The 27,440-nt window shown below is 43.6% G+C and overlaps 1 protein-coding gene across 6 annotated transcripts in view; it reads right to left on the reverse strand.

Annotated features, from left to right (window-relative positions):
• Positions 1-27,440, reverse strand: part of fars2 (phenylalanyl-tRNA synthetase 2, mitochondrial) — a 628,185-nt gene that overhangs the window by 566,231 nt on the left and 34,514 nt on the right. The window contains exon 3 of one of the 6 annotated variants that reach the window (XM_070880361.1): positions 12,907-12,974. The exons of the other annotated variants lie outside the window; for them this stretch is intronic. Coding sequence (XP_070736462.1) covers positions 12,907-12,924 — 18 coding nt within the window. The 5' untranslated portion in view covers positions 12,925-12,974. The remainder of the gene's footprint in view (positions 1-12,906; positions 12,975-27,440) is intronic. 6 annotated transcript variants of the gene reach the window in all.

The raw sequence follows: 27,440 nt of genomic DNA on the forward strand, positions 1-27,440 counted from the left end.
TTATTCCCTTATCGCTCAAAAATCTGTCTATCTCAGCCTTAAATATATTCAATGACCCAGCCTCCACAGCTCTCTGGGGCAGAGAATCCCACAGATTTAATACCTTCTGAGAGAAGAAATTCCTCCTCATCTCAGTTTTAAATGGGCGGCCCCTTATTCTGAGACAATGTCCCCTAGTTTTAGTTTCCATGAGTGGAAATATTCTCTCTACATCCGCCTCATCGAGCCCCCTCATTATCTTATTTATATGTTTCGATAAGATCACCTCCCATTCTTCTGAACTCCAATGAGTATAGGCCGAACTTACTCAACCTATCTTCATAAGATTGTTAGTGTCCATGGTAGAGGATACTAACAATATTCCGACAGTGGACGGTCTAGGAGCTATAGGGAGGGAGGAACTTAACACAATCACAATCACTAAGGAGGTGGTACTCAGTAAGATAATGGGACTAAAGGCAGATAAATCCCCTGGACCTGATGGCTTAAGAAAAGTAGCGGCAGGGATTGTGGATGCATTGGTTGTAATTTATCAAAATTCCCTGGCTTCTGGGGACGTCCCAGCATATTGGAAAACTGCAAATGTAACACCCCTATTTAAAAAAAGGAGGCAGACAAAAAGCAGGAAACTATAGACCAGTTAGCCTAACATCTGTGGTTGGGAAAATGTTGGAGTCCATTATTAAAGAAGCAGTAGCAGGACATTTGGAAAAGCAAAATTCGGTCAGGCAGAGTCAGCATGGATTTATGTCGGGGAAGTCATGTTTGACAAATTTGCTGCAGTTCTTTGAGGATGTAACGAACAGGGTGGATAAAGGTGAACCAGTGGATGTGGTGTATTTGGACTTCCAGGTGGTTACTGCACAAGATAAAAGTTCACAGGGTTGGGGGTAATATATTAGCATGGATAGAGGATTGGCTAACTAACAGAAAACAGAGAGTAGGGATAAATGGTTCAGTTTCTGGTTGGCAACCAGTAACTAGTGGGGTGCCGCAGGGATCAGTGCTGGGACCCCAACTATTTACAGTCTATATTAACGACTTGGAAGAAGAGACTGAGTGTAACATAGCCAAGTTTGCTGACGATAGATACAAAGATAGGAGGAAAAGCAATGTGTGAGGAGGACACAAAAAATCTGCAAAAAGACATAGACAGGCGAAATGAATGGGAAAAAATGTGGCAGATGAAGTATAATGTTGGAAAGTGTGAGGTCATGCACTTAGGCAGAAAAAAATCAAAGAGCAAGTTATTATTTAAATGGAGAAAGATTGCAAAGTGCCACAGCACAGCGGAACCTGGGGGTACTTGTGTATGAAACACAAAAGGATAGTATGCAGGTACAGCAAGTGATCAGGAAGGCCAATGATATCTTAGCCTTTATTGCAAAGTGGATGGAGTATAAAAGCAGGGAAGTCTTGCTACAGTTGTACAGGGTATTGGTGAGGCCACACCTGGAATACTGCGTGCAGTTTTGGTTTCCATATTTACGAAAGGATATACTTGCTTTGGAGGCAGTTCAGAGAAGGTTTACTAGGTTGATTCCAGGGATGAGGGGGTTGACTTATGAGGAAAGGTTGAGTAGTTTGGGCCGCTACTCATTGGAATTCAGAAGAATGAGAGGTGATCTTATCGATTATGAGGGGGCTTGACAAGGTGGATGCAGAGAGGATGTTTCCACTGATGGTGGAGACTAGAACTAGAGGGCATGATCTTAGAATAAGGGGCCGCCCATTTAAAACAGAGATGAGGAGAAATTTCTTCTCTCAGACAGTTGTTAATCTGTGAAATTCGCTGCCTCAGAGAGCTATGGAAGCTGGGATATTGAATAAATTTAAGACAGAAATCTTAAACGATAAGAGGATAAGGGGTTATGGGGAGCAGACGGGGAAGTGGAGCTGAGTCCATGATCAGATCAGCCATGATCTTATTAAATGGAGGAGCAGGCTCGAGGGGGATTATGGCCTACTCCTGTTCCTATTTCTTATGTTCTTATAAGTTAACCTCCTCATCTCTGGAACCTTATGCAGTACTCTAGGTGTGGCCTCACCAATACCCTGTACAGTTGTAGAAGAACTTCTCTGTTATTATACTCCAACCCCTTGCAATAAAGGCCAACATTCCATTTGCTTTTCTGATTACTTATTGTACCTGCATACTAACTTTGTGTGTTTCATGCACAAGGACCCCCAGGGTCTTCTGTACTGCAGCACTTTGCAATTTTTCTCCATTTAAATTATAATTTGCTTTACTATTTTTTCTGCCAAAGTGGATAACCTCACATTTTCCCACATTATACTCCACCTGCCAAATTTTTTCCCACTCACTTAGCCTGTTTATATCCCTTTGCATTTCTTGTGTCCGCCTCACAATTTGCTCTCCAACCCATCTTTGTATCAGCAAACTTGGCTACATTACACTCAGTCTCTTCATCCAAGTCATTAATATAGATTGTAAATAGTTGAGGCCCCAGCACCGATTCCTGCAGCACCCCACTAGTTACTGTTTGCCAATCGGAAAATGACCCATTTATCCCGACTTTCTGTTTTCTGTTCGTTAGCCAATCCTCTATCCATACTAATATATTACCCCCAACCCCATGAACTTTCATCTTGTGCAGTAATCTTTTATGTGGCACCTTATCGCATGCCTTCTTGAAATCCAAATACACCACATCCACTAGTTTCCCCTTATCCACCCTGCTTATTACATCCTCAAAGAACTCCAGCAAATTTGTCAAACATGATTTCCCTTTCATAAAACCATGTTGACTGTGCTTGATTAAATCAAGCTTTTCCAAATGTCCTGCTACACTTCCTTAATAATGGACTCCAGGATTTTTCCAACGACAGATGTTAGGTTAACTGGTCTATAGTTTCCTGCTTTTTGTCTGTCTCCTTTTTTAAATAGGGCCGTTACATTTGCGGTTTTCCAACCTGCTGGGACCTCCCCACAATCCAGGGAATTTTGGTAGATTACAACCAATGCATCCACTATCTCTGCATTACCAAGCACTACTTCTTTAGCAATAGTGATTGTATTAAGTTCCTTCCTCCCTATAGCTCCTTGATTATCCACTATTGGGATGTTTTTAGTGTCTTCCACCGTGAAGACCGATACAAAATATTTGTCAAAGTCTCTGCCATTTCCCTGTTCCCCATTATTAATTCCCCAGTCTCATCCTCTAAGGGGCCAACATTTACTTTAGCCACTCTTTTCCTTTTCATGTACCTGTAGAAACTCTTACTATCTGTTTTTATATTTTGTGAAAAAAATCCACGCACAGCCATCTTGCACCCTTCAGGATGTAATTCAGGACCTGGAATATTAGGTCCTTCATTGAAGCACCTGTGAACTCATCCTTTTTTTGGCATGGAAGCAAGTCATCCTCGTTTCGAGGGATTGCCTTTGATGATGACGATAGTGTAGGGGTTACATTACTGGACGAGGGGGTATGATAGTGTAGGGGTTATGTTACTGGATGAGGAGGTACAGTAGTGTAGGGGTTATGTTACTGGACGAGTGGGTACGGTAGTGTAGGAGTTATGTGATTGGATGAGGGGTACGGTAATGTAGGGGTCATGTTACTGGACGAGGGGGTACAGTAGTGTAGGGGTTAAGTTACTGGACGAGGGGGTACGGTAGTGTAGGGGTTATGTTACTGGACGAGGGATACGGTAGTGTAGGGGTTATGTTACTGCACGAGGGATACGGTAGTGTAGGGGTTATGTTACTCGACAAGGGATACAGTAGTGTAGGGGTTATGTTACTGGATGAGGAATACGGTAGTGTAGGGGTTATGTTACTGGACGAGGAATACGGTAGTGTAGGGGTTATGTTACTGGACGAGGGGTACGGTAGTGTAGGGGTTATGTTACTGGACGAGGGGTACGGTAGTGTAGGGGTTATGTTACTGGACGAGGGGTATGGTAGTGTAGGGACTATGGTAGTGTAGGGGTTATGTTACTGGATGAGGGGGCACGGTAGTGTCCGAGACCTAGCTCTGTCAAGTCCGTGTAGTGGCTGGTGTGCAACGTCCACCATACCTTAAAAAAATCCATGTACAGGCATCTTCCACTCTTCAGGATGTAATTCAGGACCTGGAATGTTAAGTTTTTCCATTGAAACACCCGTGAACTCATCCTTTTTTTGGCATGGAATCAAGTCATCCTCGTTTCGAGGGTTTGCCTATGATGATGATGATGATGATGATGATGATATTTCGTGCTAGTTTGCTTTCGTAATCTATCTTCCCGCTCTTTATTATTTTTTTAAGTCGTTCTTTGCTGGCTTTTAAAAGTTTCCCAATCCTCTGGCCTCCCACTAGTCTTGGCCACTTTGTATGCCCTTGTTTTCAATTTGATACCATCCCTTATTTCCTTAGTTAGCCACGGATGGTTATCCCTTCTCTTACAATCTTTCCTTCTCATTGGAATTTATTTTTGTTGAGAGTTATGAAATATTCCCTTAAATGTCTGCCACTGCTCATCAACTGTCCTACATTGTAATCTATTTTCCCAGTCGACTTTAGCCAACTCTGCCTTCATACCTTTGTAGACTCCCTTGTCTAAGCTTAGGATCCTTTACTAGAAGATCGTTTATTAATCCTGTCTGATTACATAGTACCAGATCTAAGACAGCCTGCTCCCTGGTTGGTTCTGCAACGTACTGTTCAAGGAAACTATCCCGGATACACTCTATGAACTCTTCCTTAAGGCTACCCTGGTCAATTTTCTTTGTCTAATCAATATGAAGGTTAAAAATTATTGCAGTTCCTTTTTTTACAAGCCTCCATTATTTCTTGATTTATACTCCGTCCAACAACGTAGCTACTATTAGGGGGCATATAGACTATGCCCACAAGTGACTTTTTCCCCTTATTATTCATTATCTCCACCCAAACTGATTCAACATCTTGATCTTCTGAGCCAAATATTATTTCTCACTAATGCACTAATCTCATCCTTTAACAACAGAGCTACCCCACCTCCTTTCCTTTTCTGTCTGTCCTTCCGAATTGTCAAATATCCCTGAATATTTAGTTCCCAGCCTTGGTCACCTTGCAACCACGTCTCTGTAATGGCTATCAGATCATACCCATTTGTATCTATTTGTGCCGTCAACTCATCTATTTTGTTGCGAATGCTGCGTGCATTCAGATAAAGAGCTTTTAAATTTGTTTTTTATACCATTTTTTTCGCTTTGACCCCACTTTCTGATGCACTTTTATGTTTGTACATTCTGTCCCTTCCAATCACGCTCTGGTTTTCATTTTCCCCAGTGCTACCCTGCTCTACTGCCTTCTCCTTATTCTTTGACTTTTTTAATTTCCACTCACCTGAACCCTCCCCCCCACTAATTAGTTTAAAGCCCTCTCTACAGCCCTAGTTATTCAATTTTCCAGGACCCTAGTCACAGCACAGTCTAAGTGGAGCCCATCCCAACGGAACAGCATTGGGAATAGAGATCGTGGAGCTGGGAGGTACGGTCGAGGCAAGGTTGGCGAGTTATTGCTGTGCATTCTGTAGGATTCTACACCACAGCGCGACACGAGTGGAGGAGGTGGATATTGAATTCAGTAGCAGGGGCTGCGCATCCAAAATAAATTTATGGGGAATATTGGTCAGGAGTTGAGCTAATTGCACAGAGTATCCAACCTCTGCTCTGTTTTTGTTGCTGTGTTGTTGATAAGGCCAGCCCAGTTAAGCTTCTAATCAATAGCAACCCTCAAGTTATTAATAGTAGGGGACTTGGACCTAGTGCAGCTATAGAAGATCATGGGATATGGGTGGACTTTGTCTTGATGCAGATTGTTGTTACCTAGCACTTATATAGTATGATGTCAGCCAGAGTTTGGAAGTTGTCCAAGTCTTTCTGTAGACAGGCGTGGACTACCTCTTTTATCAGAGGAGTTGTCAATGAAACTGAACAACATAGAATCGTCAGCAAATAGCATTCCTTTTGACCTTATGACAAAAGGAAGGTAATTGATGAAGCAGCTGAAGATGAGTGGGACAAGAAGCTTTTGCAGCGATGTTCTGAGGCTGTGGTGACTTTGTCCCAAGAATCACAGCCACTTCTTAATGTCACATGGAGCTGGACACGGGTTATCTCTAAGGGTGGGAACTTGAAGCCATACAACATTGTACATCAGTAGCATTTAAACTTGCCAAATAATAAAATACTTCTCTCAGTTTGGATATTTTTCAAAATTATTTGAAGAAAAGCTAATGGACAAATTGCAACAATTATTCACAAAAAAAATCAAATCAATTTTACCAGTTTCTTGTGTCAGGAATTACTGTGGCCATTGTAGGGTTTTACCCTTTACCCCCATCGGTTTCGGATTTGTTCAGGCTCATTGGTGCCATATTTGCTTGAATGCTATATTGATATCGTGGTCAACTAATTGCAGGCATCCTCTGGCATTCACTTTGGTCCCATGTTTGGATCAAGGCTGCGATGACATCTGAAACCGAAAAGTTCTGGCAGAACCTAAACTGACATTCATCAAGCAGGTTATAGATAAGTAGGTGTCGCTTTATGACACGATTGATGACTCTTCATCATTTTGCTGACAATTGGGAAAAGGTTAATATTGGCTAGGTTAGATTTGTCCTTTTTGCAGATAGGACATTCCTGGGAAATCTTTATTGGGTAGCTAACACGCTCAAATTTGTACTGGAACAACTTGGCTAGGGGGAAGCTAATTCTGATATTCAGCACTACAGCTCGTCTGGTGTCAGGAGCCATATGCTTCGTTATACCTAGTGCAGCCAGCCATCTCTTAATGTCACATGGAGCTGGACACTGGTTATCTATGAGGGTGGGAACTTGAAACCATACAACATTATACATTAGTAGCATTTAAGCTTGCCAAATAATAAAATGCTTCGCTCAGTTTGGTTGTTTCTCCAAAATTATTTGCAAAAGAATTATTCACAAAAAATAGCACTATAATTTTTTACAAGTGCATGTGAGAGAAAGAGAGAAAATTAATTACTGTGTGGTTAAAAAAAAAACATGACTGACGACAATGATTGTACACCTGTTATAGCTTTAGTTGGTGTATGAATTATGAATACTCTATAAACACTAGAAAGTCTATTAAGTTGAAAATAGTGAGACACAGATGGGCCAAAATTGTCCACCGCTGGAAGCGGGGCGCATGTACCCTGTTTCTCGTGTTTTTACCGGCGCAGTGGATGCGGTGGTCTCGAGCAAAATTCCACTCTTTGGCTTTTTTTTCGGCAGACCGGATGTCGGTCATAATGGGGGCGGAAGTGCGGCGTTAAGTATACTAGAGGGGCGGAAGTTGGGGGCGGGCGGAGTGGCTGCTGCTGTCACTCAACAGTGTAGTGCTGATGACGTCATCACGGTGCCACGTCACCACAGTTCTCCCCTTCACTTAAAGGGGAGAGCCTGCGCGATTGTTTAAGTTCGGTCCATTGGGTCATCACGGAGGATTTTGGCTGGGCCAGCAACCTGGCACCCAAGAGGGGGTTCCAGGTTGCTTGTTGGCGGCCCAGCCGATCCTGGGGCCATAATTGTCTGCCCGACATGGCAGTCGGGCCGACAAAAAAAAACATGGCAGTAGCGAGAGTAGGTCCTCCCCTTTAATGGGAGCCACACCACCATTTTACAAGGTCTACAGCCTCACTGCACTGACAGAAAACAGCAGCTTTTAGTACCATGCGGCAGGAGCAAGATTTTCTCGGCAGAATTTTACCATCGGGGGGGGGGGAAGCATCGGCGGTGCACGCTCTTATGACACACTTCGGATGGATCGGCAGCAGCGGAGTGGTGGTGGGAGGAGCGCGGGTCATCGCTGGGTTACTGCAGGAGTGGAATTTTTAAAATGACGGCCATTACATGAAAAATCGGCAACTATTGCATTCTGCAGTGTGGCCGCCGATTTCCAGCGGTAACAGGCCTAAAGGGGAGGGGCAATTTCGGCCCTAGAATGTCTAAAATCATCCTAACTTTGAGTTCTATTTAGAAAAACAAAGGAATGGAATATTGAAAGCAAACAAAGCATCACCAGATTATCATCTGTGTTTTGTTGACAATTAGAAAATATAAATCTTCTAATTGTTGACATCTGTGAAATAGAGGGCGCTGAGCACCTTGAGTCCCATCACCGAGAACAAGCAGAAACCAAGAGTAGACAGTGGAAGGAGTGCGCGTCAGCCCAGGCTCCCCAACCACCCTTTTCTTCAACCACTGTTTGCCCCATCAATGACAGAAGACTGTAGGTCCCGCATTAGACTTTTCAGCCACCTGAGATCTCACTTTTAGAGTGGAAGAAAGTTATCCTCGACTCCGAGGAACTGTCTATGATGATGATGAGAGAGAAAAAGATAGGCGCGCACACTTTTTCCACAACCTAATTTGAGTTTCTTTTAAAAACACAAACAAATTATTTGAATTTTGAAAGTAAACAAAGGCTCAAATTAACATCTGTTTTGTTGATAGCTAGAGAATGTTAACAGTCCAATTACAGAAGGACCCCAGTTGCAAATGATCAGCATTGAGCGGAACATGTACCGAGCATGTATGCTCAGGTTTTTCAACATAATTTGAAATATCTTCCACTACTAACATTAACCACAAGTATTTCAGTTTAATGTTATACAGCTCACAATATTCTGTGCAGATACAAATGTTTGTAAGGACAAAAATCTTTAATCTAATTCTATTAATGAGAGTTTCTCATGTACAGCAATATGATAATTTCACATCTGTCCTGATAGATTGGAGGTAACGTCTCTGTATTTAACCAATACAATCCAGAAAAGTACAATGCTTAATCCTCAGTTCATGTTTAGTTTGCTAGCCTCAGTTGGTAGCAGCAGGTGCACTACATTTTGCCTCACTACCCCTGTTTTAAGGAATATAGAGACCCTTGGACCAAAAATGAGGGCAGGATTAGGCTCAATGTTATGTTCTCAGTTGGTGAAAGCCTGCCGGCACTTACTGTGAAGGCCCGCACGTGAATAATGGTCACTTGAGGAAGGAACGGAAAATGAACACCGCCTGTATAATCAAACAGCATTAAGAATCAATGCCATCAGGAAAGGAAGGAATTGGTGAAAACTGTGTGCAGAAAAACATCACTAAAATCTGAGTGACAACATTGCTGGAGTGGGATACATCAAAGAGTTCAGATGTCCTATACAGTTGAAGCAGTTATGATCGTACAAACCCTAAGATACATTATATTCTTAATACACTCTCAGCAGTCTGAGTTATTCTGTATAAGCGTGAAGCCACTGGAATATTTTCCTTCAATTTTAAATGCTTTTTTAAATCAGGACCCAGGTGTTATGACAGACATTCATGGATAGCAGGCTCATGCATTTTAATCATGTGATTTGAACTAAACTGCTACTGTACAATATAATTTGAATTGCAATGACACAATGTTTTATTTCACTGCAGGCTACAAGGCAGATTGCATATACATGATGTAGAATATGGGTAGCTTTGTGTTATAACCTCATGCCCAGTAAGAACTTTGTTGAAATAAAGGACTCTACAACTAATAGAGAGGAAGCTTTCAGCCTACCTGTCTGGATTGGTTATAAACTTGGGTCCCAGAAATCAGAGAGCCATGCATCAATCCAGTGTAGTCAGTTTCTCCAATTTATTTTTAATTACAGCTCAATAACATTGAAAGTATTTAGTGTTACAATTGCTCTTTTCTTCAATTAATATACAGACTTTAAAAAAAAGAATCCCAATCCGACATATTTACACAATTAAGAATGCCCCGGATTTTCCATTTCCACATGTCGTAAGCCTTAAAAAAGGCCCTGCAAGTTCTGGGTTTCCGCATGCGCAAAAACCCGGAACTTGCGATCTATCAAGGTTTGCCTTGACAGCTCTACCACACCAACCCAAAAATCACTTCGCTGGCGCAGTTAGGCTATTTGCCCAACTACTACCCAGCAAATGCCCACAAGACCCTTACACTTGGTAAAAGCAGGGGTAGGGCCTTCTTTTACCAGTGTAAGGATTAATATAAATGTTCAATTAAAAATCTAAAAATTAAAAAAAACACAAAAATGTAAAATTAGTTTATGTAAATTTTGGCCAGGATTAAAATGTTTAAAATTATTATTTTTTAAATTAACATTTTATTTTAAAGAGATTTTGAATTAAATTTGAAAATGGGAACATTTATTTTTATTCCAGTTGTGTAAATTACTTAATTATTTGGGGATTCCTCATATGCTTATGGGGATTCTGTTCATAAATGCAAACCCCATAAACATGATGAGGAATCCTTCTTTCTGATAGGAGGACCTGGCCCACATGACCCCAGGGACGCTTCCGAACCGCCTGTGTCCCTAGGATCCATGGGCCTTTACACAGGCCCAGGACCCGAAATCTCTGAAGCCCGGGAGCCAGCAGATAGGTACGGATTTTTTTTTTTTTTTAAATCGTACTCCAGAGGTATGCCTCCGACCGCAAATTCTGGCCCAATAAGTTATTTTTAAGCTATATGGGATAACATAGAAATGAGGCACAAATAGACCCAATTCAAGTGTATTAATATTGAGTTTAATACAAAAAAAGCTTTTTGCTGGTAACCCATACAACCATATATTTCTTTTGATATTTTAATTCAGATTCCAGAGCTCAGCATCCATTAACTGGCTCTCGACATTAAATCTAGTTCCCTGGATTGACAAGTCTGTTGCTGGTTTATGGATAATGGATTTAATAGTATAAAAACTGGGAGCTAGCTCACAAATAGTGGACTCCCAGAATCCGAATTAAAAGAGCAACATAAAAGATGAATATAAGAAATAAACAGAATACTATTGGCAGTGATTTTAACAGCAGTGTGGGCATTAGACAGAATTGTCTATCCATCAAGCATTCTTTATCTGTTTAAAATCAAAAAAAAGTTATTTTCTTTCTCTAGACTATTGTTCTCCCTGCTTTCATTTTAATTTACACAATCATTTCAATAATTTAAACAAATAACATCTTGGTGTTTACGTTTGTAACAGCAATGGAAAAGTCCAGCAAAATTGAACCTTTACACACCAGCCACCACACGGGCTTGGCAGAGTTAGGTTTTGATCCAATGGCAAGGATTAACCAAGACGACTGGAGACCAGCTCTCCTGCATGGAACTAGTGCTCACACATATCGCAGTGTGGGCTGGCCCATGCTGCCCCTGGGCCCTCGCCTCTTCTGGGCCCCAAACTCACGCCTCTCCTGGGCCCCGATCACATTGCTCCACGATCACTCGCCGCTCCTGCGCCCGAACCCCGCCGCTCCTGCTGTACCTGCCCACGCTCCAATCAGCGACCTGGACCTTGGTGACGTCCAATCCAGTCGCCCTCTTCACAGCCATCGCTCTCCAGCACGCGCTGTACCTTGAAGCTCCTTTGAAGGCTCCGACCTTCTGATGGTCCTTGCAGGTCAGGGCTGCTGCGCCGAATGCTGGGACGAGCCTCATGCTGCTCCTTTGAAGTTTCCAACCCAACGGCACGTTACCCAAACATGATAATATCTTTTGGCCGGGTTCGCCTCTTCACTCACCTTTCACTGGCTTCTGATTAATCCTCAGCAGCAGCATCCCCTTCATGTTGTGTCGGCTGCTCCCCGCTGCCCGGGCAGCACCTTGATTGCTTTTCTCCACATCAGACAGGATAGACTGACCGGGGGTGGGAGGGAAAGAGAAGCCAAGGGGGCAGCACTGCACCGCCGGCTAGAGAGCAAGCAGCATGGGGAGCAATAACAACCCCCGGGTAGGCGAGGGGCGCCCAGGAACAGGTGGAGATTGGCTTAGAATCCCGATGGCAGCATCACATTTAAGCAGACTTGGTTAGGCAGATTGCTGTGTGTTATCAAACTGTGCCTGAACCAAACTGGATTTAACAACATGACAAATTATACTGCATTATCAGCTGATCAATGCCAGGATTACGACAGATGTTACCATCAGCAAGTCGACAGACACTGCAGTACTTTGTACAAGGAAGACTTAGGGAAGTGCACTACCTCTTTCCCATCCGATTTTGATTCATGTCTCCAGACCAAGGCCCACAAAGGAATTCTGGTGCATATCCTAATGTGTTACTAACCAGTAGACAAATAATTTCACACCCTAATGAACACTACAAAGGAAATCAATAACTGCAACACAGTTATCTGTTAAATTAAATAGATAACAACTTCAAGGTGTGATTCTACTCTCACAGCTCCCATCACCTACTGATAGGAAATGTTTGCTTTGCTTTTCACTGGACTCCCCTAGGCCCTAACATTACAAGCACATTACTGGAGGCAATAAATGAAACAAAGGCGAAACTTAATGATAAAAAATGTTTAAGTAGTCTTCTCCACTTCCAGTCAGAGTGCATCTGTTAAGTGTATACCCCTTCCGAGTTTTTGGTCATTTTTAGTTTTAGAAAAAAATGCTTTTATGTTGCCAGAATATTTCTGGATGACTGTTGTACTTGTGCAACAATGCACAGGTTCCAGATTAAATCTATTAGCCAAAAATACTTAAAGGGAAAGGTTAATTCTAAGGGAAATGTATTTTATTCCTTTGTTTTAATATAATTCACCTGAATTTTAGAATCTCAGAATTTTACTGCACAGGAAGAAGTCATTTAGCTCTCAGAAACAATTCTCCGCATCGTTTGATTTCCCTGCCCCTTCCTCACATCCTTTATTTTTTTTTAAAAAGATATTTGCCGACTCTTTAAAAACAATTGCAGATTTTGCTTCCACCACTGCTTCTGATTGGGCATTCGATGTCCAAATGATCCTCTGTGCAAAGTCAGTTCTCCTAAGCTCTCCTCTTGTTCTTTTGGTGATGATTTGAAATGGATGCCTTCTAATTACCAACTCACTGACTAGTGGGAATATTTCCCTCAATTTACCTTGTCAAAACCCTTCATAATTTCAGCAGATCTCTTCTTACCTTTCACTGTTCCAAGAAAAAGAACGCCTTTTAAAAAAAAAACACATCTTTATTAACTTGTCTTCCCATTGTTAAAGACGTGTACACCTGAACCCTTACGGCTCTCTGTTCCTTTTAAAACAAAAACATTTTGCCATTTAGTGTATTTATTCTTGCTCTCATAATCTATCAGCTCACACACCTCTGCATTAAACTTCAGCTAACATCTGTGATCAAACTATTAACCTGCCTATGTCCTCCCGAAGTTGCTTACAGTTAACTATGCTCCTTACTTTTGTCTTATTTGCAAATTCTGATATTGTGCTCGTATGCCCCAGTCCAGATCCTTTATATATTTTTTTCAGAAGAGCAATGGTCCCAACACTGACCAATCACTATACAATCAATATCACTAAAGTAGTAGTACTCAGTAAAATAATGGGACTGAAGGCGGACAAGTCCCCGGGACCTGATGGCTTCCATCCTAGGGTCTTCAAGGAAGTGGCTGCAGAGATAGCGGATGTATTGGTTGTAATCTACCAAAATTCCCTGGATCGTGGGGCGGTCCCAGCAGATTGGAAAACCGCAAATGTAACATCCCTATTTAAAAAAGGAGGCAGACAAAAAGGATGAAACTATAAACCAGTTAGCCTAACATCTGTCGTTGGGAAAATGTTGGAGTCTATTATTAAGTAAACAATAGCGGGACATTTGGAAAAGCATAATTCAATCAAGGAGAGTCAGCATGGTTTTATGACAGGGAAATCATGTTTGACAAATTTGCTGGAGTTCTCTGAGGATGTAATGAGCAGGATGGATAAAGGGGAACCAGTGAATGTGATGTATTTGGATTTCCAAAAGGCATTCGATAAGGTGCCACATAAAAGGTTACTGCACAAGATAAAAGTTCACGAGGTTGGGGGTAATACATTAGTATGGATAGAGGATTGGCTAACTAACAGAGAGTCGGGCTAAATGGGTCATTTTCCGGTTGGCAAACAGTAACTAGTGGGGTGCTGCAGGGGTCGGTGCTGGGTCTTCAACTATTTACAATCTATATTAATGACTTGGATGAAGGGACAGAGTATAATGTAGTCAAGTTTGCTGATGGTACAAAGATGGGTAGGAAAGCAAATTGTGAGGACACAATAATTCTGCAAAGGGATATAGACAGGCTAAGTGAGTGGGCAAAAATTTGGCACATGGAGTATAATGTGGGAAAATGTGAGGTTATCCACTTTGGCAGAAAAAATAGAAAGCAAATTATAATTTAAATGGAGAAAAATTGCAAAGTGCTGCAGTACAGAGGGACTTGGGGTCCTTGTACATGAAACACAAAAAGTGAGTATGTAGGTACAGCAAGTAATTAGGAAGGCAAATGGAATGTTGGTCTTTATTGCAAGGGGGATGGAGTATAAAAGCAGCGAAGTCCTGCTACAACTATACTTGGTATTAGTGAGACCACACCTGGAGTACTGCACAAAGTTTTGGTCTCCGTATTTAAGGAAGGATATACTTGCATTGGAGACTGTTCAGAGAAGGTTCACTAGGTTGATTCCGGAGATGAGGGGGTTGACTGAAGATAGTTGAATATAGGCCCAACTTACTCAACTTAAGGCGGAGATAGACAGATTTTTGAGCGATAAGGGAATAAAGGGTTATGGGGAACGGACAGGGAAGTGGAGCTGAGTCCATGATCAGATCAGCCATGATCTTATTAAATGGCGGAGCAGCCTCGAGGGGCCAGGTGGCCTACTCCTGCTCCTATTTCTTATGTTCTTGTGACCATGTGGTGGGGGGGGGAGGGGAGAACCGCTGTTCATATCTGTCCAATCTGAAAAACATCCATAAACCAGTACTCTGTTTTCTGCCGGTAGCCAACTTGCTATGCATGCTGCCATATTCCCTTTACTACACTGGGCTGGATTTTCGGCTTTTTGCATTTTCGCCCGTTTCCGAACACAATTTGGGCGGATTCACAAATTTAGCGCCGGGTTAACATTAGCACCAGAGCATGCAACTTGCACCACACAATGTGTGTGCCGGAGCCAAAAGTTCCGGCACTAAAAAAAAAATGGCCGTTCTGCACGTTGCCAAATTTTTTTTCCCCGCGCGTCTGGTCTGCTGCCCACTCGCAAACGTTAATGCAGGTGCGGCCGCGTGCATGCGCAGTACACCCGGGGCTGAATCAGCCATTTTACATTGGGATTTTACATTGGGATTTTGATGATGGAGGACAACGATTGGAGACAGTGTGCCAGGTGATTGAGCCACGAGGCTAATGAAGCTCTAGTGGGGGCTGTGGAGAGAAGATGGCAGGAGTTGCATCGTAGGGGTGGATCTAGACTACTGCCATTCATTTTTAAAAGGATTTGGAAGGAAATCGCTGAGGAGGTCTCTGCCCCAGACACTATGATCAGGACTGGCACACAGGGCCGAAAGAAGTTTAATGATCTTTCAAGCGTCGTTGGAGTGAATACAATTTTAATTCATGCACTCCTTCGTTACTTCAATTATAAATCTGATACATGATTTGTTCTCATGCTGTTGGGCTGTTGGTGCCTCTCAGCACTCTGTGAATGTTCTCATGCTGTTGGTGCCTCTCAGCACTCTGTCGGTTGCCTCCTAAAATACGTGACACATAGGTTGGCTTAGTTTGGCACCCTATTTGCCACGAATGATCTTTACACATTATTAAGATTGCTTTAAGATCTCATAAGATGGCTCCGCACTTCGATGTCCTCCTAATGAACCACGTGCAACTCCCAAGGCCATTAAACAGGACTGTATTACATTCAGACAATATGGTATAAGTGCTTTGGTGGCTATCTGTGTGTGACAAGACCAGATGGACCCTCTTGTAATCATTCCCATTTTCATATTTGTAGGCAAAGAAGTCACACAACCGCCGCGAGCAGGTGCGGACAGGCCCCTGCCACTCACCGACATTGAGGAAAGAGTGGCAGGCCTCATCGGCGTCTCAGGTCGGGCAACTGCCACTGGAGGCGCTGACCCCCGCTCGAAAACTGAGGGCAAGTCCTGCACACTCCCTGGGCTGGGTTGGGGCAATGTCATATAGTGTCTCTGGACTAGATATAATGGAGCAGCGGCGGTCCTTCAAATAAGCCTGTGTTATGCGACCTTCTTCATGTCACCCTACCCCCTCCCCTGCTGCTAACCACACATCTGTTGCTTTCTACTTCCGGATGACGTCACAGACGCAGCATCCCTCAAAAGAACACTCCACGTCAAGCCATCGTCAGTGAGCCGACTCCGGCGCTGCAACCGGCACAGCTTCAATCCACTCCTGATCTACCATCGGCACTCATCTCCTCTAAGGACGATGTGACGTTCTTGGGGTTTGACAATTCCGTGGCTCCATCAGCTCCTTGATGTCTTGGGTAGGATTCCCACGCGCATCGACAGTCTCAAAGCGACCATTACGGAGCAGGGTCGCAGATTGTCAGTGCGAGTCATGATACCTGTGAGGCCATCAGTGCCTACACAAGTCTGGTGGCCTCCAGCAGTGACAGTGGAGCCCCAGAGATTGTGGCGCGAACCCTTGCAGAACATGGCGCTTCAAAGGCACAAGCTCTGCTTCAGCTTGGGCAGGTGAAGCAGTCCGTCAATCCTCCCACCATACTCTCTGCGTTCCCCACTGTCACACCCAAACCAAAACCACCTGTGACTGACGATGTCTATGAAGAGGCTAGCCAGTCAGAAGCCGGGCCTTCAATGCCACGAGCTGTTCCAGTGCATCCCCAGGCAGCATCTCCATTGTCTCTCCCCTCAACACAACAGCGCTCTGAAAACGTTGCTGCACACTATCTTGGTGTCACTTTGGTTGGAGCAGCAAGCAAGTGAGGGTGATAAGGGGATGTGGGCAAAAGCCGGTGGTAAAAAATAATTGGGCAGGGGTTGCTGCATTATGCTGGATGCATCGTATGTTTAATATCACAATGCGGATAAATGTGAGGTTATCCACTTTGGTGGTAAAAACAGAGAGACAGACTATTATCTGAATGGTGACAGATTACGAAAAGGGGAGGTGCAAAGAGACCTGGGTGTCATGGTACATTAGTCATTGAAGGTTGGCATGCAGGTACAGCAGGCGGTTAAGAAAGCAAATGGCATGTTGGCCTTCATAGCAAGGGGATTTGAGTACAGGGGCAGGGAGGTGTTGCTACAGTTGTACAGGGCATTGGTGAGGCCACACCTGGAGTATTGTGTACAGTTTTGGTCTCCTAACCTGAGGAAGGACATTCTTGCTATTGAGGGAGTGCAGCGAAGGTTCACCAGACTGATTCCCGGGATGGCGGGACTGACCTATCAAGAAAGACTGGATCAACTGGGCTTGTATTCACTGGAGTTCAGAAGAATGAGAGGGGATCTCATAGAAACATTTAAAATTTTGACGGGGTTAGACAGGTTAGATGCAGGAAGAATGTTCCCAATGTTGGGGAAGTCCAGAACCAGAGGTCACAGTCTAAGGATAAGGGGTAAGCCATTTAGGACCGAGATGAGGAGGATCTTCTTCACCCAGAGAGTGGTGAACCTGTGGAATTCTCTACCACAGAAAGTTGTTGAGGCCAATTCACTAAATATATTCAAAAAGGAGTTAGATGAGGTCCTTACTATGAGGGGGATCAAGGGGTATGGCGAGAAAGCAGGAATGGGGTACTGAAGTTGAATGTTCAGCCATGAACTCATTGAATGGCGGTGCAGGCTAGAAGGGCCGAATGGCTTACTCCTGCACCTATTTTCTATGTTTCTATGTTATTATGTTCGGGATTATGTTGTTGATAATGTTGTTGAATGATCACATTGTTGGATGCAGCTAATTATTTTATGTTATTTTATTAAAGTTTCACAATGAAGGTTACATTAAAAGTTGATGGTGGTGGTATGGGATCCTCACCAGGCTCCTCTTCCTCATCTTCCTCCAACTCCTCCTCCCCCCCTCTCTCCTGAGGTGGTCCTGCAATCCCCATTGGCAGCACATCACAATGAACTCAGAGACCTGCTAAGGGGAGTATTGGAGGCAGCCTCCAGAGTGGTCCAGGCATCAGAAGCGCTGCTTGAGCACTCCAATTGTCTGTTTGATAATGTTGCATGGCTCTCATTATAGCCCAGGGGATCCTGCAAATTCCCTAGGAGGACAGACGCACCAAAGTTAGCGTCCTCGACCAGACCAACATCCCCAGCATCGAGGCACTGACCACACTCGACCAGCTCCGTTGGGCGGGCCACATTGTTTGTATGCCCGACACAAGACTCCCAAAGCAAGTGCTCTGCTCGGAACTCCTATGTGGCAAGCGAGCCCAAGTGGGCAGATGAAACGTTTTAAGGACACCCTCAAAGTCTCCCTGATAAAATGCAACAACCCCACCAACACCTGGGAGTCCCTGGCAAAGACTGCCCTAAGTGGAGGTAGTGCATTCCAGGAGGGCACTGAACACCTTGAGTCTCATCGCGGCAACCTTGGGGAAGCCAGCAAATTGTCCAAAACCTACAGCCCTCTCATTTTGGGTCTCCTTGGTCATTGGGAAGTTTATGAAGTTCATTTGGCATTCATACAATCCATTGTGTAGTGTTCTGCGAGATGGAGCATATTTCCCCCACTGATGCCTGAAAGGAGCGAGAGGCATAGAAGGCAAGTGCCACAGTCACCTTCACCTCGACGGGCAGTGCCGTCCTGTTGCTGCTGGTAGGCTGTCGGTCTGCCTGTATAAGCTGGCATATTTCTGTGACCACCTCTTTTCAGAAGCGCAGCCTTCTAACTTATTGTGCCTCAGAGAGCTGGAGGTATGAGCGATGTAAACTCATGGGGTGTAAGGCCTCCTCCCCATACGTCTGCGACCTCTTCGATTATGTTTGAAAATGATCAATAAGCCTTCTTCCAACTCGGAGCCAGATGAATACAGCAGCCAGGATTACTGGCTCCTGACATAGCATGGCCCCCATCTTTTAAAAGGTCCTTTAAAACAAACTAGAAACTCACAAACTTTGCAATCAAAAGTATGCAGTAACGCAGAGTTCTTCTCCCAATCACTCACAACTGCGACTTTTTCCTCCGTTTTCAAGATGGCGCCGTTAGCGCCTGGTGCGCAACTGGCTTTTCTTGGCGGGTTCTCGGGCGGACGCTAAATCGGGTGAACCACTTGAAAGTTCCGCTTGGGTCGCTGGCGCAGCGATGCATGACGATTTACATCATCCAAACGGTCAAAACAGTGGCACAGCTGCCACAAAACCATTGCCGATAATTCTGCCCGGGTGCAAAATCTCGTGCGCCTCATTTCACGCCCCCAAAAAATCATTTTTGTGCCCTGCCAAGTCGCTAAATGGGGCACAAATGAGCTGAAAATCCATCCACTTGTGCCTTAATTTTAGCAATATTTTCTACATCATCATCATAGGCAGTCCCTCGAGTCGAGGATGACTTGCTTCCATGCCAAAAAGTTTAGAGATGTTTCAATGAAGGACCTAATATTCCAGGTCCCGAACTAAATCTTAAAGGGTGGAAGATGCCTGTGCGTGGAGCAGTGTGGCGGCCTGGCCCAGCAGTCTGCATGCCCCCCGGCCTGCGAGCACCATCAGAGCAGGCCGGGGAGCGGAAGGAGCAGCGTGGCGGCCAAGCCCAGCAGTGTGTTTCTACATAGCACCTTATCAAATGCTTTTTCAAAATCCAAATATACACAACACCCTCTGCATTTCCTGTAGCAATAAACTCTTTTCCTTTAAGTACACGATTACATTTGTCAGATATGAGTGTACTTAACTAACTTTTCTTTTCATCCCTAATCAACAAAATCCTTTATAATTCCCCTTTATGTTCTCTGTATGTCATCACTATATATTGTTAGCCTCTCTAATCTCTTTTTCAGCTTCCCTGCTATATTTTCTATGATTTTATATACGAGCCCTAGATTTGTTCCTTGCCTCTTCAATTTTATTTTAAGTACCCTATTAATTCAAGGAACTCCAGCCTTTTCTGCACCCGCTTTACTTTATGTGGGAATATGCGTCTAGGCTGTCTCCTAATCATCTCTTGTTTGAAAGTTCCCCATTTTTTTGTTCACTGTCAATTTTTCTTCCAATTTGTAACTCTTTGAAATTTGCTTTTTTCCCCAGTTCAAGTAGCTTTATTATTGACTGTTCCCTTTGTCTTTTAATTTTTTATATTGAATCTAATTATATTATGGGTTTCAAGGTGTTCCGCTACCCTTACCATCCCAAGTGCTTCACTTTATTTCCTAGATATAGCACTGCCTTTTTCTTTGCTGGACTGAAAATATAGCGATCTAGTAAGCGGTTTGGTCAACATAGTAGAACACTCCACACCCCACCCCTTACTTCTTTGCCATTTACATTGCTTTTACCACTTACATTGCTTTTACCACAATCTATAAATGGATAAATAAAAAGTCACCCATTATCACTGAAACAGCCTAGCATAGGAGTACATAGGATATAAGGCACAGAAACAGGCCATTTGGCTCAACTAGTCCTGCCAGCGTTTAAGCTCCAGTCCAGCCTCCTCCAGTCTTTCCTCATCTAAATCTATCAGTATAACCCTCTATTCCAGGGTATCAAACATACGGCCCACGGGCCGGACCCGGCCCCCCAAGCTCCTTCCTCTGGCCCGCCACGCAAGGGAGCGAGTCAGGGCCTAGCGAGGGAGCAAGTCAGCGAGGGAGCAAGTCAGAGCCTAGCGAGGGTGCGAGTCGTGGCCCTGCGAGTCCTGGGGGAGTGAGTTAGAGTCGGCGAGTCAGGGCCCTGCGAATCCTGGGCCGGGTGGGGGAGGGAGCGAGTCCAAGTCAGCACCCTATGGTGGGGAGGGGGCGAGTCGGACTCACTACCCCAGGACTTGCAGGGCATCATTGGATGTTTTTCTATGTTAAACGGTCTATATAAATGTAAGTTATTGAGATCCTCGAGTCAGGTAGGAAAATAATGGAGTCCCTATTACAGGACATCTAGAAACAAAAAGTATAATAATGAATAGTCAGCATGGATTTCAAAAGGAAAGGATGAACAGGCTGGATCTCCTTTCTCTTGAAAAAAGAAGGCTGAGGGGTGAGGGGGGGCAGCAAGTCGGAGCCGGTGAGTCAGGACCCAGTGAGTCCTGGGGGGCGGGGGAGGGGGGGGGAAGGAGGGAGTCGAAGCCCTGTGAGTCCTGGGGGGGTGGGGGAGGTAGCGAGTCAGAGCCCTGCGAGTCCTGGCGGGGTGGGGGAGGAAGCAAGTCTGAGTCGGCGAGTCGGGGCCCTTCCGAGTCCTGGGGTGGGGGGGTTGGGGCATGGAGGGAGGGAGAGAGCAAGTCGGTGAGTCCTGGAGCAAGTCGGCGAGTCCTGGGAGCGAATCGGCACGTCCTGGAGCCCAAATTATGCCAAGCTGAAGTCTTTTTGCTGCGAGAATTTTGTCCATGTTTGGCTGTTCTCCGTCATGAATGTAAACAAATCAAAATTGCATTCCCAACTTAGACGCACACCTCAACTCTCTACTAAAGGTAGCGACAGCCCAGTCACTTGTTCCAAACTTCGATGCAGTGGTCCAAACAAAGAAGTGTCAGGCATCAGGAAGCAAGCAGCCGCAGCACTAAGTGAGTAGCCATACATATCATTTTATTCATTAATGTGTTTTGACATTACCTGGGCTGTTGACGTGAATTTAGCGACCGTTTTCATACAGCCGACGTTCGGTAAATTAATACCGTATTATTATGCTTTTCATTTTCATAGGCCCAACTGTGTGGCCCACGGGGGATGTATTTGAATCCAAACCGGCCCGCTATCCGATTGAGTTTGACATCCCTGCTCTATTCCCTTCTCTCTCATATGCTTGTCCAGCCTCCCCTTAAATGCTCTTCGCTTCAACCACTTCCTGTAGTAGCGAGTGCCACATAGGATTTCTTGGTGACTATCTTATATTAATGGCCTCTAGTTATGCTCTTCCCCACAAGTGGAAACAGTCTCTCTGTATCCACTCTATTAAAACCTTTCATAATTTTAAAGACCTCGATTAAGTCACCCCTCAGCCTTCTTTTTTCAAGAGAAAGGAGACCCAGCCTGTTCATCCTTTCCTTTTGAAATCCATGCAGACTATTCATTATTATACTTTTTGTTTCTAGATGTTCTATTCTCTCCTTTAATAGGGACTCCATTATTTTCCTACCTGACTCGAGGATCTCAATAACTTACATTTATATAGACCGTTTAACATAGAAAAACACCCGATGATGCTTTAAAAGCATAACCCAAAAAAATCTCCATTAAAAGACTCCACTCAGCTCTTCACATTGACATTTTTACGAAAATAATTTTAAAAATTCTCTCCTCTATAAATAGGGAAGTATTTGAATAATAACTAACCCCCTATACTTGCATTCCATTTTAACTACAAATACTTCTCTCTTTAAAAGGTAACAAGCTACATTAACAGCCTTTAATGGAAGGCTGTTCCACAAATTCTGATCTGTGGGGAAAAAAAATTGTCTTATCTTTAACCTTATTTGAGATTGAAAAGTTGCACCCCATGTAATCTGATCAGATGATCACAGATTAAGTTAAATAAGTTAGGGTGTTGGCATAGCTGCCATATTATCTATTCTATCAACCTTTTTAATGACCCACCTCCATCTTTTTTTCTCTAACAGGAACAAACAAATTCCATCAAGAATTGACAATTTTAAATTCTAGAATTATGCTTGTGCTCTGAACCCTTCTCAATGCATCAATGTCTTTTTCAAATAAGGCACACACATACAATGCACTTAAAGGTTTACACTATGTTCTTTAGAATTTTAAAAATATGGCATAGTTTAAAACAAAATTATCAATCTGAAAATTTGAGGGGAGGGGGTGGGAGGAAAAATGAGGGCTTTCAGAAGTTGTCAGTTTGCCAACACCCCATTATCGTGTGCTATTTCTCAGTCAGTTTCTTTAGTTTACAATACCAAAGTAAGTTATTTCTTTCTGGCTGGTAATTCGCCTCAGAAATTACTTGTACCATCTCCTCTCTCACACCTGTATGTACTATTTATTTTATTCATTTATGGGATGTGGCTGTTGCTGGCAAGACCAGCATTTATTGGCCATCCCTAATTGCCCTTGAGTAGGTGATGGTGAGCCGCCTTCTGGAACCTCTGCAGTCCTCGAGGTGATCCAGGATTTTGACCCAGCAACAATGAAGGAATGGCAATATATTTCCAAGTCAGGATAGTGTGACTTGGGAGTTGATGGTGTTCTTGCTGCCCTTGTCCTTCTAGGCGGTAGAGGTTGCGGATTTGGGACGTGCTGTCGCAAAGTGAGTTGCTGCCTTGCATCTTGTAGATGGTACACACTGCAGGCATGGTGGAGGGAGTGAATATTTAAGGTGGTGGATGGAGTGACAATCAAGCAGGCTGCTTTGTCCTGGATGGTGTCGAACTTCTTGAGTGTTTTTGGTGCTGCACTCATCCAGGCAAGTAGAGACTAATCCATCACACTCCTGACTTGTGTCTTTTAGATGGTGGAAATGCTTTGGGGAGTCACTTGCTGCAGAACACCCAATCTCTGACCTGCTCTTATGAGCTGTAGTACTTATGTGGCTAGTCCAGTAAAGTTTCTAGTCATTGGTGACCCCCAGGTATACTCATCATAGGCACTCCCTCGAATCGAGGATGACTTGCTTCCACGTCAAAATAGTTTACAGGTGTTTCAATATTCCAGGTCCCAAACTACACGTCGAAGGGTGGAATATGCCGGTGCGTGGATTTTTTTAACGTGTGGTGACCGTTGCACACCAGCCACCACACGGGCTTGACAGAGCTTGGTCTTGGTCCAGTGACGAGGGTTAACCAAGACAACTGGAGACCAGCTCTGCTGGCCATGAACTCACGCCTCTCCTGGGCCCTGATCACATCCCTCTACGAACTCTTGCCGCTCCTTCACCCCGACCTCGCCGTTCCTACTGTACCTGCCCACGTTCCAATCACTGATCTGGACCTTGGTGACGTCACTCTTCGCTGCCGTTGCTCTCTTGCTTCAGCACGTGCAGCATACATATGGGTGCATTCAACAGACTTCCCAAGTGGGTGAGGCCATCCACGGTTTTCCCATCGTCGTCAGGACCCCAACTGCAGCTGGAGGTGGCATTGATCTAAAAATGCTTGTTAAAGGCAATCGCCTCCATGCTGCCAGTCAGAGGGCCATCCAGCACATCCAGGTATACTATGTACTTTTCCAATACACAATCCTCGTTTTAAAATACTATCAGGAGAACCTATAGAACCATGCTCCTCTTGTGCATCAAATACTTTCACAAGGTAGTCTACTTTCAGATTTCATGAGTCAGGGTGTGCCTCCCTGCCTAATTTCTATGAATTGGTGCCATTTGGAGTGAAGTAACATTTATTTGAGATTCCTAGCTGCATGAGGCAGAGACTGCATTCATTGCCTGCGGCTTTTGGAATATCTTGTTACATATGGTTCCAATGCCAACAGTTGAATTCAGTAATCATGATCATTGCTTTGAGTGTTGTATATAAAGTAGGTCATTCCTCTTGTTTACAGCAATTACTAATCTGGGACTTTTCACGACTATCAAACATGTCTTTGTAAATATTATTGTATAATTCAAGAGGCAGTAAGATGTTGTGATTGGGGACTTTAAGGTTTTAGTGGAAAGTTGACCTAGATGGGCCGAATAGCCTCCCTCATCTGTACTTATCTTTGTGACGTACAGTGGGGCTAGAGGATGAGACTGCAAAAAAAAATTAATGTACATAGAATAAATGGAAGAATGGTGACCATACTCCATCAAGGTGATCAAATTTTTCACGGTTTATAACTGACACTTTAATCCCAAAATCTAATTACAGTCTTGAAAATACTCCAATGTATCCGTTCTTTTCATTATATGTACTGTGAAGTTCACGGGGTCATCCGATTCAATTTTGTCAACTTTTCCCTCATATTGGCTGTCATGTCACCTACTGACGACCAGGACACATGGTCATTGATGCATAACTATATCCACGTTGAAAGATTGACGACCTTATCAAGTTTATCCATAAGATTAGCCCGTCAAAACAATTTTAAGTCTCAAATCAGGCTTGAAAATATCACTTATGGATAGTGGTTTCTGAGAGGGCTGTGACACTCTGCTTTGCAATGAAAAGTTTTTACATATCATAAAAATAATAGCCAACAGGCTAGGTGTTTTTGATGACATCTGTCACAGTATGTGTAGTACGAAATGATGATGCCTCTCCCAATGACTTAGTGGCTAAATGCACCATCCAATATTATTTCCATACAGATCGAGAAGCCCTTGTTACAATCCTGGGTCTGAGGTGAGTTAGCTGATGTCAGCTGGGGCAGAAGGCAGAGCTATATTTGGCCTCAGTGCTAACATGCAAGTCGGAACTGCCGTCAGCACCCAAATGTAGTGTACGGGATTGCTGACCGCAGCTAAATGTACTGAACTGCTTTTGAAAGTACTGTACAAATTTTTTTATATGAATAAAGTATATTTTGAAATAAAAAAAAAGCTAACATGCAAGTCACAATGGTCCTTCCTGATCACTATATATTAACCCCTGTGGGAAAGTGTATAACTGTAGATGTCACATGAAGACAGGATTTAATCCCCACAATATAGAAACCCGACAACCTTCACTGTCTAGACCTGCACGTGAAAAATAACACACGGGTAAGGTAGTGGATGGCTGCTGACACCTATGGAACGGCACTTAAACACGAGTTAGCACTGTCAAGTGAGGGCGCCATAAAGGGAAGAAAACTGGGAGTAAAATTACTGATAATTAATTATAATAGCTTTTTAGCGTAATATATCTTCGGTATATGTACTTCAATGTTTCGGTTGCAACAATAAGCCAGATCATAATGAATCGATAATCAGCATGCACAGTTTCAAATATAGCATAAAAAACAAAAATGTATATGCAGAACAGAAAGGGTATTTTGGAATAAGAGAAAAAGGCAAGGGAAAAAATAAAAATAAGGCTTTTTCATAAAGCGTTACACGAATGGGCATGCACAGAAGATGCCCAACATTATGCTGATCACAGATGTGTGACAGGGCCCTCCTTTGGCATAAACAAAGCCCAGGAGAAGAAATCAAGCTGCAAGCAATTAAGGAATAGTGAGTCCCAAGATACAGATGAGCTTTTGAAAAGAAGAGCTAATTCAGGAGTAGCATAATAGCAACAGCATGGGCATCTTTAAATATTTTAGGGAGATTATAAACATTTAATATGTTTGTTATTTAATAGATGTTATTTATATGATTATATATATTCAACCAGATCAGCAATGTGGCAATTCATTTTTTTCTGCTAAGAAAGAATGCAGTATCTTGCATTTACATGGCGCCTTTTTTATCCTCAGGACATCCCAAAATGCTGTACAATCAATTCATTACTTTTGAAGTATGATCACGTTGTTTTAGGCAGGTGCAGCAGCCAAATTGCGTACAACAAGCTCCCTTGTAATGCATGAATGACCAGATAATCTGTGTGATAATGTTGGTTGAAGCATTAATGTTGGCCAAGTGTCCAAGAACTCCCTATCTCTTCTTTAAATTTTGCTATGGGATCTTTTACATCCACCTGAACAGCCAGAGGAGGACTTGGTTTAATGTCTTATTGAGAATGTGAATAGAGGGATTGTGAATGTGTCAAGTGGTGAAGAGAATCATGGGAAGATAGCTGAAAGAAATGTCAATCTGCAATACTTGCAGTGTCGACACAAAAACGGGTTACTCAGAGTGTGGTCAAACACGAGTTACGGGAAAAGCAAAGTCAGGCATGAGTCAGAGGAGAGACTGCTATAACAAGCCATAAAAAAGGGAAGAATCCCGTAGCGAAACCATAAACAGACTAACATTAGCGCCCGCCCTGTCTAGGGGACCTGTCGGCCTGCCGTTGGATGTATTCTGGGGGAAGCAGAAAGTAATTGGATGAACTAAGTGCTAATCAAATGTGTTCTGTTTTGAAAATGTATAACTGCTGTGGTTTCGCGCTGTAACGCGACTTGTCCTGAGGGAGTTGAACAAGCTCTAATAGAGTGTGTTCCTTTATCTTGACAAGTCCCGATCGGAGAATCTTCAATAAAGGTCTTTTACAGAAAAGGCAACAAAGGTGTTCGTGTCAGTGTAGTCGCTGAAACAGATTGAGGGAAAAAGAATCCATATTAACATTTGGTGTCAGAAGTGGGCTCTCAACAGACGACTGCCGAAAACTTGCGAACTAAGAGCCGAACTAGCCTCGGACGAGACAGGAGGAAAGTTGCCACTGGAGTGAGTATACTTTAAATACCAAAAGTCTGAGGAAGGTTTTGCCACTCGCTGGTTCTCAGGTAGTGTCTGAACAAGATCGTCAATCTGGTGAATACCTTTTAAACTTAGGAAACCGCGGGGCGACGCGGGACTGTGTAAGGTCGTGGAAGAAACGCGAGGTATTAAAAGGTCGCGGAAGAAATGCAAGGTATTAAAAAGTCGCGGGGCGACGCGAGG

The sequence above is a fragment of the Pristiophorus japonicus genome, chromosome 5 (genome assembly GCF_044704955.1).
Source record: "Pristiophorus japonicus isolate sPriJap1 chromosome 5, sPriJap1.hap1, whole genome shotgun sequence".
NCBI classification, from domain to species: Eukaryota; Metazoa; Chordata; class Chondrichthyes; family Pristiophoridae; genus Pristiophorus; species Pristiophorus japonicus.